This window comes from Microchirus variegatus (genome assembly GCF_963457635.1).
Source record: "Microchirus variegatus genome assembly, chromosome: 2".
NCBI lineage: Eukaryota > Metazoa > Chordata > Actinopteri > Pleuronectiformes > Soleidae > Microchirus > Microchirus variegatus.
Window position 1 is genome coordinate 1,691,259 of NC_139803.1, and position 17,725 is coordinate 1,708,983.

The 17,725-nt window shown below is 41.1% G+C and overlaps 1 protein-coding gene across 1 annotated transcript; it reads left to right on the forward strand.

Annotated features, from left to right (window-relative positions):
* Positions 1–2,421: 2,421 nt before the first annotated feature.
* On the forward strand, positions 2,422–13,600 carry akirin1 (akirin 1). Its single transcript, XM_083903681.1, has 5 exons — positions 2,422–2,806; positions 8,329–8,475; positions 10,469–10,597; positions 12,909–12,980; positions 13,080–13,600. Exons 1-5 carry the CDS (start codon positions 2,602–2,604, stop codon positions 13,088–13,090), a joined length of 564 nt encoding a protein of 187 aa, XP_083759807.1. The 5' UTR covers positions 2,422–2,601; the 3' UTR covers positions 13,091–13,600.
* The last annotated feature ends 4,125 nt before the right edge of the window (positions 13,601–17,725 follow it).

The following is a 17,725-nucleotide window of genomic DNA, read 5'->3' on the forward strand; positions in this document are numbered from 1 at the left end:
AAGACCTCGTTGTTTTGAATTTGAATATAGTAACTAACTGTTTTTGGCCACATTCTTACATATGGCACCTTTAAGCTTTTATATGTGTAATGTTGCAATTTTTACCTTTAACATTTGACCTCTACGCCTTCATGTCGTTGCTTTAAAGCTCTCAATCCCTTTGAAACTGTGTTGTCTGTGAACCGAACTGCTGACTTCACTACAAGTCTACAGTTCGTTGTTTGAATGCTTCTTTATGTCTTTACGTTTGACCGTGCGTCGCAAAAATAGAGGACCCCGTGGATTCGCCCCCGCGTCCTACCTGCACATGAACGCCAGGACTCCACAAAAGAGCCGATGTATGGAAGGATTTCGACACAATGTGGTGAACACCGCGTGAATCCAAGCAGTGTGCTTAGGTAAATGAGGCACACACACAAAAGCAAAGAGCCAGCAGCTGCAGCAATGCACATACTGACATGGATTTAAACTCACTGCCAAATGTAAGATAATAAAGGTAGTATTATATACCAGGAAGTTTATGTTTTAATCCCATTATTAGTTCCTATTTTTAAAGCATCTGTTCTATAGTCTCCATTTTATATGAAATATGCAGCTACAAGATACAATTATTTAGCACTTATTTATTGAAATAGCTGCTAGTTTTGTGCTAAAAAGGTAAGTAACAAAACCACCAACGGTGGCGCAATGGCCACAATAGGCTATTTTTTGCAGAAATATAAGCAACAGTACCAATAATATTCAGGTTACTGCTGCAGTTGGCTCATCTTTTAGGATTGATTTTAAAGCTCTTTTACTCGTTTATAAAGTTTTAAATAACCTAGAACCATCTTATATAGGCGATTTGCCACTCACTCTCCCTTTAGATTCAAGAATAGCGGACTCATTAGCCATTTTTAAAAAGAAATTGAAAACATAATTTTTTTTATTTGGCTTTTAATAAGGGTTGATTTTATCTTTTATCACTGTTACTGCTTTTTTCTTTGTTTTGTTGATGAAGTGTTGTGTTTTTAACTGTTAGATTGTTTCTAATATTGCTTTGTTCAAGGACTTTGGGCTGCAGTCGTGCATGAAAGGTGCTCTGTAAATAAATTTTAAAGGTCACATAGAGTGGTCCTGTTGCACATATATGTTAGTTATGGAGGTCTACTTACATATATTAACTTGTTTTTATGGTCAAAAACCTCCTAGTTGCTGTAAACGAGCCGATAGAAATCCTCTTTTCTGACAGTGTTTTTCTGCTGCGAGATTTCAGAGTGAACTTTAACCCCCAGAAGACAGAGTCTTGTGATTGGCCAGTACTATCCAGCACATCCGTTCTCAGAAGCGCAGCGCCCCCCTCTGGAACGGCGGATGCACTGCTCCTCATTATCAAAACATTGTTTTAACAGTGTTTAAAAATAGCTTCTTCACGACTCCCCGCCGCAGTCCCTTTAATGACTTTAAACCGGAGTCAGACCCAGAGTCAGAAGACACTGTTGCTCGTGAAACACCTCCACAACGGACGTTATTCTTCTTCTGCGGTTCAATGTACGTAACCGGATGTGCCCGGACTAGTGCCCGGAGCAGGACGATCGGTTGTTCAGGAGAACCGCTGCTTACGTAACTATTACGGGATTTTCAGTGATCTCGTTGAGCCCCGAGATTACAATAAAACACAACGTTCTCAGCAGTGGCTGAACTGTTTGTTTCGAACCGTCAGGGCTTCATAAACAAGGTAATGACGCAGATACACACCAAAAAAAACATCGATAATAGCAACTTCCGGTCTAGTTCCGCTTTAATATTATTATTATTATAGTGCAAAATATTCTGGTACATACATAGGCTGCTTACAATTACAGCTGTAAGAGTAATTGCCAAAAAATAAATAAATAAAAATAATTTAATAATACATTCATTATTTATGGGTTAATGGGCTGCGGGCCGGTCCAAAGTGCTTGAAGGGCCTGATCTGGCCCCTGGGCCTTAAGTTGAATAGCCATCGGTTACAACAAATGGTGAGTAGCAGGGCTACTAAGAGTATTAGTGATGTATGGTGAATAAGTGTGATTACGTTTATTTAGCTTTACGGAGGAAAAATTGATTCACATTCTTTCATTTGCCTGATTTTACCTGTCCACCACCACCAGACGTCTCGTGAACCTTCATTTCGAGTTCAACGGAAAGCAGCCAACTACAACAACGGGGGGGTTGCGCGACAAGGCAACGCGACACGCACACACGACAAAGTTGACCGCAGAAGCACAAGCGATGTAATATTAATAACTAATCGTACTTAAAAGTAAGCCCCCCCCCAAAAAAAGCTACGATTCATTTCGATGAGATAGTGAAAAAGATATGTGTGAACCACCCCCCACCCCCCCCCCCCTTTCTGCTGTAATGGTACGCTCTGCCATTGTGACGTTTTAAAAATTCAGTAGGCAGGCTCGGCCGTTGGCTCAGCGCATACAGAAGAAAATCCGTTGTTGTGGGGAGGAAGAAAGACACAAGGCGTTTCGAGGGACGTTTAACATTCAAAGTGCGGCCGTTGAACCCCCAGTTTTGCGGCTCGTTGTTTTCTCCCCCACTCGTTTTGTTCGCTGTTGTTATTTCGCTAACATGGCGTGCGGAGCGACGTTGAAGCGGTCGATGGAGTTCGAGGCCCTCCTCAGTCCCCAGTCTCCCAAGCGGAGAAGGTGCAACCCGCTACCGGGGACTCCTGGCACTCCGTCCCCGCAACGATGCAACCTCCGCGGCCCGGTCGACAGCCCGACGCACTCGATGTCGCCTACGGCCGCAGGAGGCGAGCACAGGCTCACCCCAGGTATGAAATTAAACCCGGATTTTGACGTCTTTTTCTGCGTTTCATGGGTGGGTGTCATGGGGGGGAGGGGGGTTTGGGTGGAGTGGAATGGATAGCTAGCTCTTTGAGATAATCAGAATGGGGGTTGGAGGCTAATGCTAGTCCTGCTAAGCTAACGTCAGCAGGGGGAAAGTCGCAAAGCGACCGACTCGTGTAACGTTTCTAATTAAACTAAACTCATTTGACGCATTTAAGTAGAGATATGACTTTGTTGGAATTAAAGTAGAAATGACAGTTGGGATTTGTCGGCGACATCACGCCGCCTCGTAGCATCGGTTGCTGAGTTTAGCCTTTTTTTTTTTAGCTTAGTTAGGGTAATGTGTTGATTTGAGAATGGAAAGACGCGTTTTTCACATGTTGTCTGTGCTCATTTGAAATCAAGTACTATGTATATCGTTGGAACTATATTACTATTATCAGCTATATACATGTACAGGCTGCAGTTATAGAGTGGCTATGACGATGTATACAGATGGAGATTGTCTATTAAAGTTAAACGTGTTAATTGGACAGATTAACCAGTAGATCACGTTCATTGCTTTTAACGTTTGGTTGACAGTTTAGCCTGTTAGCTCATCCTGACAAGACAAATGGCATCACAGCCAGCAGGCTCATCGTAGCATGCTGCTAATTAGGAGCTGCCTGGATTGGTTCCTTTTGCTTTAATGCGACCATTGTCTTACATTGGGGGGGGTGGGTTTGCCATTATGCACCGTGCCCATTTCTTTTCCACCTCCAGTCATTAAAGGCATTGTTAATTTCTTTTACTGCCATGACTTGAAAATGCAGCTGTGCTGTGTGTGAGTGATGCACAGTGTGGGACGCATTAAGTAGATGGACAATGACCTATATCTCCCCACTAGGCCATAAAGTAGCCTATTGTACAGTAAACATACCATTCGCTGGGATCACAAGTACAATTTGAACGCCATTTTAATTCTAATTTGATGATAATTGCTGGACATTCTTGAAATTAATTAAATCACTCCATTGCTGTGTAACGTGAGAGGATTACACGACTGGCATTTTCATTAAAATCGTTTAAGTTTTCCACTGACTGTAGAAGCATGGTTATCTTTGGTCCCAGTTAATTCCCCTGATCTTCGTCCACCTCGCCAACAAGTTATGTCAATTACATCGACGGTGACAAAGTCGCAGCCACATGGATTGAATCTTCGTAATAATCGGTTTATTTAATTCCGTGCTCGTTGACTTGGGTTTCAGCAGGCGTTCTCCATAGAGGATTCTCTTGTGGAGGGGGGTAGAATAACTCGTGTTACTGGGAAAAAAGAGAAAGTGAAATTAAAGCTGTTTGGGAAGATTATTTTTCTTTCAAGCAAACTAAAAAGAGCTCACACAGCCCTTCTTTGCACAATGTACCCACAGTGATATACAGTCTGACTTGCTGTCCTCTACAGAGAGATGTTTATGGTGTGACTCTCCAGGATTAGTTTATTTCAAGTTGCGTGGACTGCCATTACTCGTGTGAATAATCCATCGGGCCTCAAGTGTGTTAATTTTTTTTCAGTCTATGACTGTGTCGCTGAATTACAGCACATCAGACGAACGTTTGAAGTGAAGCAGATTTGTCTGCAGCAGACTTCCATTCGTTGCATTCAGACGTTCAGATACCGGCTATTATGCTCCTCATGGGACCAGTGCTGCAAGCTCGCCTCTCCTGAGGTGGTTTGCCAAGTGAAAGCAGTTTTGTATTTAGTGAAAGGTCAGCTGTCATCTCTCCCCACTCTACTATACCCACGCATGCTTTTCCAGCTCATCAGGTTTGCTTGTGGCGAGCGGGGACTGAGTGCAGGAGCAACGCGGGGATATGACAACAGCAATGTCTCTTTTTAGGCTAATTATTTCCTAGTGTAGATGGGTACGCCACACTCTCATCTTCTCTGGCTCATTCTTGTGTTGCTAGTCTGGGCTTGTGCTATGGTAAAACTCCCCCCAGATGACAGATGAGCCTGTTTTTGTTTCTAAGACGCAGCGTTGCCTTAAAACCGTGGGTTTGCCCGATTTCTGGATTGTCTGGTTTACAACACGGAACGTGGCTTAACTTGGCCTGCTGTTTGGTCAGATTCTGGAATCTCGTGGTGGATGTGATGTTTAAGAACAGATTAAGTAAATTAAGATAATGCACACGATTGAGATGTTTACTGTACAGTGCACTGCTAATTTAATTAGCTCCACCAATTTGATTAGACACGTCCTGGAAATTGAATTGTACTTTTGTGGCAAACGTCTTGCTTGTCTGCTGTTTTTGAACCAGAACACATCACTGCCCACTTTCTGGCAGTTTGGACACGTGAAATGCCTTCCCCACACACAATCACGTAGTATCTAAGGGTGAAATAAAATGAGCCGGGTTTGTTTTCTCCCCAGCACCATGTCCAATCTCTCTGGCCCATCTCCCATTTATTCACTGTCCTGTGCCTAAGCCTTTTAGCCAAGGCTTTCTCCACTGTCTTCCCCCGTCTCCCATAAGTCTTTCTGATTGATTATTTGCCCTGGTTGTGGCAGGGTCATTGTTGCCAAGCAACGCCCACAGTTGAAATACTAGTAGTTGGCAGAAACTGGAAGTGACGGGCAGCAGAATTGTCTCTCGGACGAACCCAGAAGTACAAAATGTACCTATAAATGTTTTTTTTATTATCCTAAATCAGTAGGATAACGGGCCGTAGGAATTGTCTTTATTCAAAGACTGAAGTTTGAAACGTACAACAACACTAAATACAGGGTTTACGATATCATGTTTTTTTTCCTCACTGGCCATGGAATTAAATCTAGTTTTTCATAATTAAGTTCACAAAACTTATGGTACAAAAACCCAAACAATTCTACAATATAATACCATATTGCCATCATAAGCAATAATAACAGTGTTATTAGTTCTATCACTTTATTGTTGTTATTATCCATTTCAACCCGAGTCAAACCTCTTCAGGCAGTTCACACATTTGAAACACAAATGTCTGTTACCCTTTCCAGATAGTTTGCGTTAAGTTACTAGCTGACAGCGTCACTAGAAGCCAGTTACAGGCCATTAGAGCGGCATTGCTTGTTCCGATTGCTGTTCGTGTTGTTTTAAAGCTCACATAGGGTGGTCCTGTTGCACATATATGTTAGTTATGGAGGTCTACTTACATATATTAACTTGTTTTTATGGTCAAAAACCTCCTTGTTTCTGTAACCTAGCCGATAGAAATCCTCTTTTCTGACAGTGTATTTCTGCTGCGAGATTTCAGAGTGAACTTTCACCCCCAGAAGACGGAGTCTTGTGATTGGCCAGTACTATCCAGCACATCCGTTCTCAGAAGCGCAGCGCCCCCCTCTGGAACGGCGGATGCACTGCTCCTCATTATCAAAACATTGTTTTAACAGTGTTTAAAAATAGCTTCGTCACGACTCCCCGCCGCAGTCCCTTTGACGACTTTAAACCAGAGTCAGACCAAGAGTCAGAAGACACTGTTGCTCGTGAAACACCTCCACAACGGACGTTATTCTTCTTCTGCGGTTCAATGTACGTAACCGGATGTGCCCAGACTAGTGCCCGGAGCAGGACGATCGGTTGTTCAGGAGAACCGCTGCTTACGTAACTATTACGGGATTTTCAGAGATCTCGTTGAGCCCCGAGATTACAATAAAACACAACGTTCTCAGCAGTGGCTGAACTGTTTGTTTCGAACCGTCAGGGCTTCTTAAACAAGGTAATGACGCAGATACACACCAACAAAACAGCGATAATAGGAACTTCCGGTCTAGTTCCGCTTTAATAAACCATAACACTGCTACTTGGAAACACCGTGATGTATTTAGTCTCTGCTTCAGATAAATAAGCACCAGCTAAAAACACACTCAACCAGTCATCGCCCTTAAAAGGTTACATTAACTAGTGTTGGTGGTAGTGCAGTCACTGAGCATTTCTTTCTATTCAAATGGCTGAAATTGTATTTCATTGTAAAGCTGTGCATTGATTCCCTCTCCTGACTTCTCGGTCTCTCACACATGTATGCACACTGACAAAGGACTTGTCTGTCATTGTTGGGACCGATTTTTAAAACAAGTTCGACCTTTGCAAACATGCCATACACGTTTGTTTTACATGATGCACATTTTAAGGCAAGGTCTGGCAGTAAAGCCCAGTCGTAGCTCAACAAAAAAAACAACCTATTGGCTCATGGCCCCTGTATTGTTGCCCCTGGAGGGTTATTATAATCCACAAGCACATAATAGTAGCACTGGTGTTCTCTATTTAAAAAAAATATGTTCAATGCTACATGTTTAGATTTGTTTTATTTCTTAATTATATCACTGATAAATGCTTTGAACAGTGTACTGAATTATCAATGTGCTGAGTTGTTAAAATGCGAGTAAATAGTCATCGTCTGGAGCCCTGACGTGGGTTCTCGAACCAAATTGATGCCGGGAATTTTAATTTGCACAACACATTGAAAGTGAAGAGCACAAAGTGCTTTCCCATGCAGAGAAATTGCTTTAAATGGCCTCGTGGAGAACATCCTGCTTTTTTTTTTCCCATTATCCAAACAAGCTCACAGCGGTGAGCAAGTTGAAGTGGCAACACGACTTCTTTTCCCCACCCAAGATAAATGGGGCACAGTTCCGACACAGAGGTGCAGTTTCACCCCTGTGCTGCTCGTGAAAGATGAAGTCCCTCTACTACATTTGCTTATCAGGTCTGCTTAAAACCACAGTGTTTTTCTTTACATTTTCCCAGGAACTCTTTGAACTTTAAACCCATATAATCAGATAGAATATATGTGATACAGGCTGCAACTGTGATATGAGCAGTTTTGACATTGGACAACAGAACGACATATGCTTCATTCTAATGACGAGATTTGAGGTTAAGTTGAAGAAGAGGTTTTTCTAATATTACTGTAAATTAATATTACCTTCCATTCAGTATTAATGGATACTATACACTTTAGTAGCCCTTTACTTCCTGTTCATTAATGTTTTGTTTTGGAACCCATTGCAGATGACCAATATGACACAGGCAGTGAGCAGAGCTGTAGTTTATCTTGCAGCCATAGCAGATTGGATGATTATTCTCTGTAACACCCACCTACCATTCTAGACTTAGAGTGTGAGTGTGTTATGGACACTTAAAAGACTTGATTATTGTAATTTCCGGGGTCTTTCCATCCTGTTATTAGTCTGTCAAACTTCTTAAAATGTCTGGGACAAAGACAAAGATATTAACAGCTATAAGAAAGAAGTCCAGCACTGCTTCTAATAATCAGTTTGAAAATATTTCATACATGCATACATACATAACGATAAGTTGGGGTTTACTGCATTTTTGCTTGCAAGTAAGTACATGTCACATTACTGAAATAAGTGAGAGAGCCTGGAATTCATTTTCTGTGGGAGCCCAGTGGGAATTTCTGACTGGTTGTGAACGTTTTGGCCACTTTGTTTCCCTCAACTCGTTCTCTGCTCTCTGCTCCCTACAGAGCAGATATTCCAGAACCTTCGACAGGAGTACAGTCGGATCCAGAGGCGGCGGCAGCTGGAAGGGGCCTTCAACCAGACCGAGGCCTGTAGCTCCAGTGACGCTCCCAGCCCCAGCTCATCCCTCCATGCTCCCAGCTCCCCACCAGGTAAATTCATGCACGGTTCAGAATTATGTCTCGTATCAACAATGAAATAAAAGACTGACTAAAGATGACTAAACATTTTTAAATATCAGATACATTCATATTGCAAAAGAAAACTCAAACTTCAGTTTTGTTCAGTCAGACAGCAAAAATAAGGTGTTTTTTTTTTTTTTTTACCCCGACGTGTTTCGACCACTTCCTGTGGTTTTCCTCAGAAGTGTCATGTGATGTTATGTGACTGCGCCCCCTGCTGCCTGACGTCCTGTTGAGGACGGCATACCAGGTGTGTGATAGGGTGCAAGATCCCTCAACAACAGGGATGGTTCTGGGGGCCTGTTTTCCCTAATCCACCTTATTTTTGCTTTCTGAAGACAGGACGAACCTTTTTGGACTAGTAACTTATTCACTTATAGCGACTTGTTTTTGCTTTTGCAATTTTTGTGTGTGAAGAACGTAGGGCCTTCAGGACTTCGGCTCTTCTCTTCACTTCGAAAACTCAAAATAAGTGACACCATGCTTTCAAAAACATCATAATGATAGTGGGCCTAAATGTTGTGGAAACAAAAACACGTGTTTTGACTGTGCTCAGTATTTGCACAAACCCCTCAGCTCTTATGGGTTTAAAGAAAACCCCGAATGTGTCAACTCTGCTCTGACAAAAACAAATCCACAAAAATCCATCTTTGTAAGCCAGGCCTCGGGGTGATTACTCCAACAACAGTTACAGATAATGAAGTTCCCTATTTTTAAATCCCTCACCAAGTCATTGACAGTCTCATGCGAGTTCAGTCTCAATCTTTCCAGATTCCTCCAAGGTGAACTTCACAATCGTTTATCGTGCATGGATATATCATGAATGGCTGTAGTAAAATATAGAACATCAAACTTAAAGTGTCAACGTGACCTAGCTTAGTTTGCTTTCTTACTGTGAAATTATCTCTAATGAAAAACACTCAAACGACAGTTACTCATTGACTAATTAACACATTTTTGTCAAGGATTTCATGGCTAATTTTTGGTAGAAAAACACCATAATCGACTATAGCGGTTTGATGCATTAAGTACAATTTGGCGGTCGAGGTGTGAGGGGTCCGTCGAGCCCCGGGCCTTCAAGTTCCCGTGCTCCTCCTCCTGCAGAACACTCTCGTAGATCACACTCTGCACTGTTACTACCTTGGCCTCTATCCTTCAACCCTACTCTGCTCTCCTTGCCTGTGATTTACAAACTTTTATTGTAACCAGCTCATAGCGGACCATAACACATTAAGGCCTGAAGCGCCTGGAAAAAAATGTGTATTTGAGAGCGTACACCTGTGGCTTTCCTGTGAAATTTAGTTTATTTAGATACAACAATGTAAAATTAAAGTGAATAACTATTTTCAATTAAAAAACGGTAAGAAAATAAAGTAATATCAACTTGTGTCAGTGCCTTGATTTAGTCCTGATGAAGTGTGAAGAACAAGAACATCATGTAATGACTGTAACAGTCTGCTTCACATGTGATGATGCGTACAGTGCTGCGGCATCTGCAGGTAAATCCACCGTCGATTACGATGGTATTTATTGTCATTATCGCCGACCTCGTCGTCTTCGAACACAATTGCGTCTTAACCATAAATCCCGGTCGATTTGTTCGGCGCGTTTCGAAACGATCAGCGACGGCGTCATCGAAGACGAAACTCCTCAAAATCACCGAAGTAATTTCAAAACAACGTCGCGTGGAACCCTTATACCCCGCCCGAAAATGGACGTATCCGCTTTGGCGTCTATGGTAGAATAAAACGCGCAGCAGCTCTCCCGGCGTCAATGGGTTAAAGGCCTCTGGGTAATGAAACACCACGCCATAGCTGTCTCCAGTTGTACTGTGATCTCCATCACATAGGGTCATCGGCTGTAAATTTGCACCTGGACGAGAGCTTTTTTTCCTGGAGGAGGAGGATTTGGTCTCGGTTCAGCCTTTTTTTTTTAATAGTTGGTCTAATTTTGTTTCCCACAGGTGCCTCGAGGAAGGACCAGCCCTCGTTCACATTGAGGCAGGTGAGCTACCTGTGCGAGCGCCTGCTCAAAGACCACGAAGAGAAGATCCGGGAGGAATACGAACAGATCCTTAACACAAAACTTGCAGGTAAAAAAAAAAACCACAGCGCAATTGCCAGCGTGATGAGAATTATCCTCCCTGCCCGATTGTGTATCATTTCAGATTATAACTCAAATCCGCACGCATGTTTTACTCCAACGTCGTTTATATGATCTTCTAAATGCCATGTAAATGAGCAGGACATTAATTAGAACAGCCAGAGTGCCACTTCTATGTTTTAAATAACGTATTAGGGCTGGGCGGTATACCTGTTTGCACCGAATACTAGGGATGGGACTTTTTTGTCGACAAATCAATCGACTCGCGCCAAAAAAAATGAAAAGTAAAAAAAGTGTCACAAACGCGTAAAGTTCACAATCACGGAGGTTAAAGAAGTTGTGCACAAAAAGGTGATCCCGCTCTCTCAGATGATGGTGCGCGCGTCACCGGGTCGTTCTCTCGAGTGGCCGTGCGCGTGTGTGTGTGTGCGTGCAGTGCGAACGAGGTTGCGCTTAAAGGGACAATGTGTAGTATTTATGGGTTTAAATTACCCAAAATCCACTTTTTTATACATATTATGTGCTCCTGCATTGTCTAGTCGCTGTATAATAGTTTTTGTTTCATTTTCGTAGTGTTTCAAAAAGTCATGTTAAATAACATGACCGCGGACCGCGGTTGCATAGCCACTGTTAGCAGAGAGACGCCATGTTTCTACCGGAGCCTGTAAGGACAAACGCGAGAGAACAAATCAAGCGTCTCTTTACTTGTAGCAGGAAGTCCCGCCTCCACTCTCTCCGCTTCGTCTGCTACGGCCGCGGTAGCTCCGCCCTCTCCCTCGCCTCACGAACCTCATCTGCTGACACGGAGAAAGACGACGAGGACGACATTTGACCGGCTGAGGACACCGTAGCGCTCAGGGAAGGGAGGGGGTGAGCAGAGGAGCAGTTCGTTGTTGTAAATTTCAGCCTCTCCTCTAGATGGCACTATAAACTACTTACTTCACCTTTAAGTTTAGGACGGGGGTGGGGGACATGACACGAGCGCTACACAAATGAAGACGGCATCTCGCCCAGTCAGGATCACTGTACCTCACTCTGGTGGACACCTAACGAGCGCAAGTTCAAAAACCTGAGCCGTCGGGCGAGTGGCGACGCGGAAAGTCTGCTTTTTTTTCTGCCCCTCATTTTTATTATCGCTGTTCTGATGGTCAATAATGGACGTTACAGCCATGTTTTTGAGCCTAAAATGAAGTAGTACACTGTAGAATAGTAAAAAAAAAAGTCAACAAAAAATTTGACACGTGGACCTCGACAATTGACTCTAAAAATGTGTGAAATTCCCATCCCTACCGAATACCGTTTTTTTTACCGCCATTACACAGCATCCGCGGCACTGCTGTCTGCTTTTGCGAGTTACGTCTCGTCGTATTAGTTTGTCCCGTTATTGACATTGTCATGCTGTCATCACCTGACAGTCTGGCTGATTAAAAGCCCCCAGACACGCTACGCAAATACTATGCGAATATATTCAAATATCGTTTTTTGAGCAATTTTGACAGCCCCCTAGTAAGCACGTCATGGAATATCATAAATGCACAAAGTTATGGTTGTCACCCTCCACATAAGTAGGTAACGCGGGGGAATTTTTTATAAAAGATTTGCACAGTAAAAGTTGTGTATTTTGACTGCCATTGTCTTTGCATTCCGGTTCCTCGCGTCATTAGAATCGCGAGTAGCTCTTCTTTGTAAACGGCATCATATTCTGGGGCCATGTGGAGTTATTCTACAGTATTTATGTCAGTAAAATAGACCACCCTGAGTTAATCTACTGCAGTAATTCCAGTAGAAAATGCTGTGAACACCTGATTGCGCATGAAAAAAGAAAAAATACCACCAGATACCGTGAAACCCAGCTCTATAACGTATGTAAAACTGTCATCACTTTAAATTGTGTCGACGTTACACCTGATTTTTTTCTTCGCTGTGACACTTTAGAATGTGTCCAGTGGAAAAAAAAATGGACAGAAAAGAAAGCTCAAGATTTTTGCTGTCATTTCACACAACTGCAGAATTGTCTTGCGTTGCTGACACTGATATATTTAATGGCACAAAACAAGGAAAGCCACATCAACAGCTGCTATACTACGCCGTATCTTTAGTTATCTGAAAACACGGTAGGTAATGACAGAGTAGGAGCCTTTTCTGGGCTTTGTGTTGTTTACAGAGATAAAAACGGCTCAGGAGATCTGTACTAAAGGATCAGGTAATACTGATGTGGGTCAAAGTTCATTTGGTGCAGATGTTCCTGTGATCCATCCGGTGTTTGAATCGGCCTGACTCTGATCGTCTTCTCTTCCCAGAACAATATGAATCTTTTGTGAAATTCACGCAAGACCAGATCATGCGAAGATACGGAGCCCGGCCTGCTAGTTGTAAGTACATTTTTCTCCAGAAAGGGCGAAAGATATTTTTTTAATCTGCGATTGTTTAAGGCCAATACACTGACTCAACATGTTCTTCTTTCTTTTCAGACGTCTCCTGAACTCACTTGGATTTAAATCCCAGCTTCCTCACACAAGATAGCTGCTCTTCCACTGCCCCCTTCCGCTCGATTTTCATTTTATTTCCCCCTTTTTTTTTTTCTTCACCCCTCAAACTGTTTGGGTGCCATGGTTTATCTACTTTTTAATCCAAAAAAGTTTGTTTTTTTAACTTCAAAACTATCGCTGCTGGCCAAAAGTCAGACTCCTGAAAGATAAACTATGTATGAAGCCTATCCCTCTTTGCCCCCTTTTTTTCTTGTTTATATTCTCCTTCTTGAAAAACCCTATAAAAGCAGGTCTGTGTCAAATCTCTTGCCAGCGCTGTAGAGAAAGCTTATTGGCTCATATGATCACTCTGTAACCTTCCAGCAGCTGTATTTAATGTCTCTCTAGCTTCCCCACGTTGACCCGCATTTCTTGCCCACCGCCCTCATCCTCATCCTCCTCACAACTCTTTACTCAAATATGGATTTTTCCCTCCCTTTTGAACAAAAATAAAAGTTCTGTGATTAAAAGGATTTGTCTCGTATGTTGATTTAAATCAGGGCCGGTGTTTATTTTGAAATTAAAACCATATTTCACGGGCAACAATTTTGGCTGTTTCACATTCTTCATCTCACTACAGGGAAATATGCAGCGTTACAGCAGCAGGGAAAGTGTATGAATGCTCTAAATAGTAGTTCAAATAATACAAAAATAAAACAATCTATACAATTTTTAACAGTGTGACGCCAGAATATGTCCAACATGGTAAATCTAAATGTCACTGTAGATTTAGTTTGAGCTTTAATGTGTTCAGTTGTTGTTGACTTTTATTTATTGTTCTTCAGGTATTTTTCTTTTTCCTAATGTATACCACAAATGTTTGATAAGTTTATTTAAGATTAATTTACTTAATTACACCAAATTGAGTGTTCAGAATGTCTGAAGTCACCAAATTTGGGGTTGGAAGGTAAAGAAATGGAGCTATATACTGTATATATATATATGGATGTACTACATAGATTTGTGTTGTAGCAGCAGCACAGTGTTGGGCTATTAACCGACTAATAAAGAAATTGAAAAATATTTAAATTATATATTTACGTACATGTAAAAAAATAAAAAAAATAAATTGCAATTCACATCCTCACATGTTCAGAAACTTATAAAAAAACAAAAATCATTAAAGAAATCAAATAGCATTTATAATATGTCACATAGATATTACTATTTTTCAACTACCTCTGAAATTTTCAATTACATTATTGTCCACATTAGAAACGCCGAGCAAACAATAAAGCGTTGGCCAGTACGGGGATCGAACCCGCGACCTTGGCGTTATTAGCACCACGCTCTAACCAACTGAGCTAACCGGCCATAAAGAGTACAGGGGACCCTTAACACTGGCTCATTAACCATCACTGTGAAAACGTGTGCTTTAGTGCCTCCTGGCGGTAAATGTACAGTAATACAGGGTTACAATGATTTCTGAGTGTCAGCTGAATTTAATCTTTCTGAGTTTGAGACGGTGTTTACTGCCTTTTTCCCTATGTGTGTGTGTGTGTGCGTGCAGAGGTGCAGTTTGTGAACAGGCAGGGCAGGCAACTGCTTGGGGCCCCCGAGCTGATAGGGGGCCCCCGACACTCGGAGCCTGAGGGCCTGTTTTTACTGAAATGTAAAAACAATGAAATGTGTTTTCTCAGTAATTAATTTTCGGTTTGATTTTTTGAATAAGTTTTAGTAATTATTTTTCTGTTTTTCGTGCAAAAATAATTTCCCCCTGTTTTTTGGAGTAATTTTATTTTTCTGTTTTACGGAGTAATTTTTTTCTGTTTTTCTTGCAAATTTTTTTCCCCCTGTTTTTCGGAGTAATTATTTTTCTGTTTTTCGTGCAAAAAAAATTTCCCCGTTTTTTGGAGTAATTTTTTTTTTCTGTTTTACGGAGTAATTTTTTTTCTGTTTTTCGTGCTTTTTTTTTTCCCCCTGTTTTTCGGAGTAATTTTTTTTCTGTTTTTCGGAGTCATTTTTTTTATAACAACCTGGACGGCTTGTTTAGTTTAATCAAGTTTTACTTTGATCTGGGTTTAAGACACTGGGAGATAGTCCTGTCTTTAGATGGTATTATCATTAGTTTTTCGACTTTGCGGTTGTTCAGAAGGAAAAGCCCGTTCAGATCTGCTAGACATAGCAATCTTTCTCCAGGATCAGTTGGACAGATATGCTCCATGGATACAAGATGATGCATTTGAAATGCATTCAGACTGGGCTACGTGGTGACTCAAGAGACGATCAGGAGACTGCTGAAAATATTGGATGCACACGGTGTGCAGCTGAGGCGCCGGAATCGCATTCGGCGGCGTGTGTACCATAGCAAGAGTGCTCGATAATTCTGAAAAAAATTACTCTGAAAAACAGGGGAATAAAAATTTGCACGAAAAACAGAAGAAAAAAAATTACTCAGAAAAACAGGGAAAAAAAATATTTGCACGAAAAACTGAAAAGAAATTTGTCTGAAAAACAGAAAAAAAAAAATTGTCAGAAAAACAGCAAAAAAAATTATTCAAAAAATCAAACCGAAAATTAATTACTAAATAATTATTAATTTTTCCAGTGAATGCAATACTACGGAAGCGTATTGCATTCACTTGAAAAAAAAAAAAACTCCTGTTTTTGTCAGTAATTAATTTTCGGTTTGATTTTTTGAATAATTTTTTTTCTGTTTTTCTGACTAATATTTTTTCCCTGTTCTTCTGTCTAATTTTTTATATAAATAAAATAAAATAAAAATTTGCAAAAAATTACTCCGAAAAACAGGGGGAAAAAGTAATTATTTTTCTGTTTTTCAAAGTAATTATTTTTCTGTTTTTCGTGCACATTTCCCCCCCCCCCCTGTTTTTCGGAGTAATTTTTTATATAAATAAAATAAAATAAAAATTTGCAAAAAATTACTCCGAAAAACAGGGGGAAAAAATTTGCACGAAAAACAGAAAAAAAATTACTCAGAAAAACAGAAAAAAAATATTAGTCAGAAAAACAGATATTTTTTTTTTCAAAAAATCAAAACGAAAATTAATTACTGAGAAAAACTAGTTTTTTTGGGTTTTTTTTTCAAGTGAATGCAATACGCTTCCGTATTATTTCATTCATTTGAAAAAAAAACAAAAAACATTTTTGCTTAGGGCCCCTACAGACTCTAGAAACGCCTCTGCGTGTGTGTGTGGATGCAGAGAGAGAGAGAGAGAAGAAAATAAATGTGAGGGGCGGGATAAAAGTGTGCATGTCGGTGACGTCACGCGGCTCAGGTGTGGCACTCGCTGAGGAGGAAACAGGTAGACGTTGTTTCGTTGGTGTCGCGGTTGTGTTCGGGGCTGCAGCCGGACTTCACGATTCCACAGGCGGCAGAGGGGGGAAGCTGCAGCTGAGGTTTGTTTGTGCGGAGGAAGGAAGTTTCCTGCAGGAAAAAGCAATGGATAATAAGAGGCTATAATTACACACACACACACGGACGCGCGCGTGAGTGTGTTTTCCGATCTCACACAGGGACGATCGGGGCTGAAAGAAGGAGGCTGTGAAAACATGGAGGAGCGGTGTTGAAAAGAAAAGTTTTTTTTAAACACAGATACAGTGTGTGGACACGTGCACTCCTCAAATCCACAGTGTTTTTTTTATATTTATATATATATATATATATATATATATATATATATATATATGCGTTTGGGATCCACACTCTTCTGCACGCTTCCTGGTTCAGGTGAGTGAGACCAAAGTAATGTTTGTGTTTGTGCTCGAGTTCAAATGTTTGGAGTTACATTGTGTAGTAAAGTGTCGTGAAGAATCTCTGTTTGTTTGATAGATACCACCAACGCCCTGTAAACAGGAAATGTATACTACGCTACTATTTTCAGAGGCGGTTCTAGAGTCTGTGAGGGTCCCCCTAAGCAAAAATTCCCAGGGGGGGCCCTTCCTTCCAACCAAGTGTTCATCACCATTATCAGGGTTCCGCGGGGTCTTAAAAAGTCTTAAATCCAATCATTTTAATTCAAATTAAGGCCTTATAATGACTTAAAGGTGCCATATGTAAGAATGTGGCCAAAAACGGTTACTACATTCAAATTCAAAACACCGAGGTCTTTTAGATTTTTTCGTTTTCTGACGTAACTGGCAACCGTGTGGTTGCTCTGCAGCTGAGACTCTACTGACTGCAATGATTGGTAGACGGCGGTAGGTGGCGCCACATGCCAAAACACAGGATTTCAAAACATAAGCGTGATTTGCAGTCTGCAAAATATTTTTTTTTATGCAAATATTTTGTCTATATGAACATTATTCCTGAGTCTCTGTGACATAAGAGAATTTTATGGACAGTTGCTTTAGATTTATTACATAATGCACCTTTAAATTCTCCCAAAATTTCATAAATGCAATTTTGAAAGGTCTTAAAAGTCTATTAACGTTACTTTTTAAAAAAAAAAACGTGCATAAACTTCAGTCTCGCTTTGATACGTTTCTATTTTTGAGGATGCGATAACGACAATAACTGCAACACGGAACTAAAGTAGGCCAACCAGATGCTGCCCGGTGACAATTTATCGAACACTGCTAGCTAGCGTGCTATGTGTGCGCGCCGTCGGTGTGTTATAGCTTAGCTT